Source organism: Bison bison, unplaced genomic scaffold (assembly GCF_000754665.1).
Source record: "Bison bison bison isolate TAMUID 2011002044 unplaced genomic scaffold, Bison_UMD1.0 scf7180017854637, whole genome shotgun sequence".
NCBI classification, from domain to species: Eukaryota; Metazoa; Chordata; class Mammalia; order Artiodactyla; family Bovidae; genus Bison; species Bison bison.
The window spans coordinates 13,236-15,612 of record NW_011485210.1 but is presented as its reverse complement, the minus strand read 5'-3'; the positions used below and the strand labels follow the sequence as shown (position 1 = coordinate 15,612).

Sequence of the window (2,377 nt, the reverse complement as noted above, 5' to 3'; positions counted from 1 at the left end):
GTAAAGATACTTTAATTATTGAAATCTAAAAAGGGAATAATATCCACTTTTTAATGCAATCTTTAAAAAACAGATTGTTAGTGGTATTAATGGGAAGGGCATTTCTGGGCAACAATTTCCAGCTATTCTGCCCTTGTTAGGTAGTTGTTCTTTGATTTCTTCCTTCAGCTTCAAAATAATCTCTTCATCTTTTATTTGTTAATTTTGAGACAATGTTTTTGAGCAAATTTTGTTTTAGCTTTTTTGGAAATATGAATTATTTTTTAAACAGTGCATTGCAGTTTACATTTTTATTTTTTTTTATTTATTTTTTTTTTATCTCCATTCTTATTTAATTTTTACAACTTTCATGTAAAGTAGGATACACCAGCACCTCCTGGGTCTTCATTCTGCACAGCTTTATCACATGTGAGAATTCTAATGCAAGGTTACCTGTGTTCATTTCAATATTGTCCTCATAATCCATTTGTTCTAAGACTCTTTGAAACAGAGTAACATTTACTCTTGCAACTGAAGCTTGTCTTTAACAAGATTTCGTTCTTTCTCCTGAGGATTGTAAAATCACTGAAGAATGCACTCTAAACTGTAAGTGTTTGGTTGATTTGAAATTGTCATGCAGCAGAAAAATACCTTCATCAAGCTTTTCTTACTTGTAAGTGGAATCATTCATTAAATCCATGACTTAGTCGTATGGTGAAAATGATTCAGAAATGATGATAGCACACCAAGAAGAACAGCGATATTTAGTTTGTCAAATAGCACTGTATACTGAAATACCAAACAAGTGTTCCAATCACTGCATATGATCAGTTTGATTTATTTATATTACCCAACCACACAGGAGATGGCAGATGACTTTGATCATTATACCAACACCTACCAAATCTATTCCAAGGATCTCAACAACTGTCAAGAGTCCCTTGCCACATCAGATGTCATCAACTGGAAACAACATTTGCAGATCCAAAGTACGTAAGAGATCTGGGATCTGCCCACTGAGGGGACTGCTCATATCTATACCTGGAGTGTCACTTTATCCTGAGTACATCCCCTACAATCAGTATTTCCTACTAGACCCCAGACACTCAGCTTGATGGTGACACCCTGTGTCAGCTAACACCATCTCTTCAGTGGAGTTGAATTCAAACATTGCAAACTAGAGGGTTCTTTTAAGAACATGTGAGAAATGTTAGTTCTTGTTAGATGAGGATTCCTGATGTTTTGCAGACATATTGAAGATCCCTTAGGGTGACTGGGTGTGAGAGCAGAGCTCACCCTCTGGCCTTCTTGCTGTTTGTTGTTTAGTTGCTAAACTGTGTCCAACTCTGCAACCTCAGGGACTGCAGCCCGCCAGCCTCCTCTGTCCACGAGATTTTCCAGGCAAGAATACTGGAGCGGGTTGCATTTCCTTCTCCAGGGGATCCTCCTGACCCAGTGATCGAACCTGTGGCTCTTGTGTCTCCTGCACTGGCAGGTGGGCTCTTTGCCACTGAGCCACAATTGGAATGATAAGTCCTTGTGCCATAGACACATCCCCAGTCACAGGAAAAGCTGTCACTTTTGGAATCAGACTCCCTTGGGTGACATCCCTTTTCTGCCTACTATTTGCTTCGTGATCTTGAGCAAGTAGTGTAACATATCTATTTTTCAGTCCCCTCACATATAAACAATGAAGATTATAGCAGTACCTGAAACTTGCGTCTGGGCTTCCCAAGGGGCACAGTGGTAGAGAAACCACCTGCCAATGTAGGAGATGTGGGTTTGATCCCTGCGTTGGGAAGATCCCCCTGGAGGAGGCAACCCACTCCAGTAATCTTGCCTGTAGAATCCCATGTACAGAGGAGCCTGGCAGGCTGTGGTCCCTGTAGTTGCAAAGAGTTGCACATGACTGAGCATGCATGCAATACATATGGTTAATGTAAGGATTAAATGCGGTATTAGACCAACACCAGGGCATGTCGAAGGTTGGCTACTATTTTTTTTTAATTTATTTGGGCTGTGCTGGGTCTTTGTTGCTGCCCGCAGGCTTTCTCTAGTTGCAGCAAGTAGGGGCTGCTCTTCGTTGCGGTGTGTGGGCTTCTCGTTGCCGTGGCTCCTCTTGTTGTGGACCACAAGTTCTAAGAAAGTGGGCTTCAGAAGCTGCACCACACAGGCTTAGGCCCTCCAAGGCATCTGCCCGGATCAGGGACCGAACCCATGACCTCTGCATTGGCAGGCGCATTCTTAACCACTGGACAACCAAGGAAGCCCAAGTTTTGCTACGATTTTTTGAATGCCACGTGTCCTCGATTCCACAGTATTTCTAGTGTTATCTCTGTATTGGGTAAGAGCAAACAGGTTGAGGCAGTGATGAGGCCATGGTCACACGGTCGCTTGC

General features: G+C 42.2%; 1 protein-coding gene across 1 annotated transcript in view; it reads left to right on the top strand.

The window, feature by feature from the left end:
• The first annotated feature begins 447 nt into the window (after window positions 1-447).
• The window catches only part of LOC105001007 (glycine N-phenylacetyltransferase-like), a 7,706-nt gene continuing 5,776 nt past the window's right edge, over window positions 448-2,377 (top strand). Inside the window, exon 1 of the mRNA XM_010857130.1 lies at window positions 448-972. Within this exon, the coding sequence (XP_010855432.1) occupies window positions 803-972 (170 nt within the window). The 5' untranslated portion in view covers window positions 448-802. The remainder of the gene's footprint in view (window positions 973-2,377) is intronic.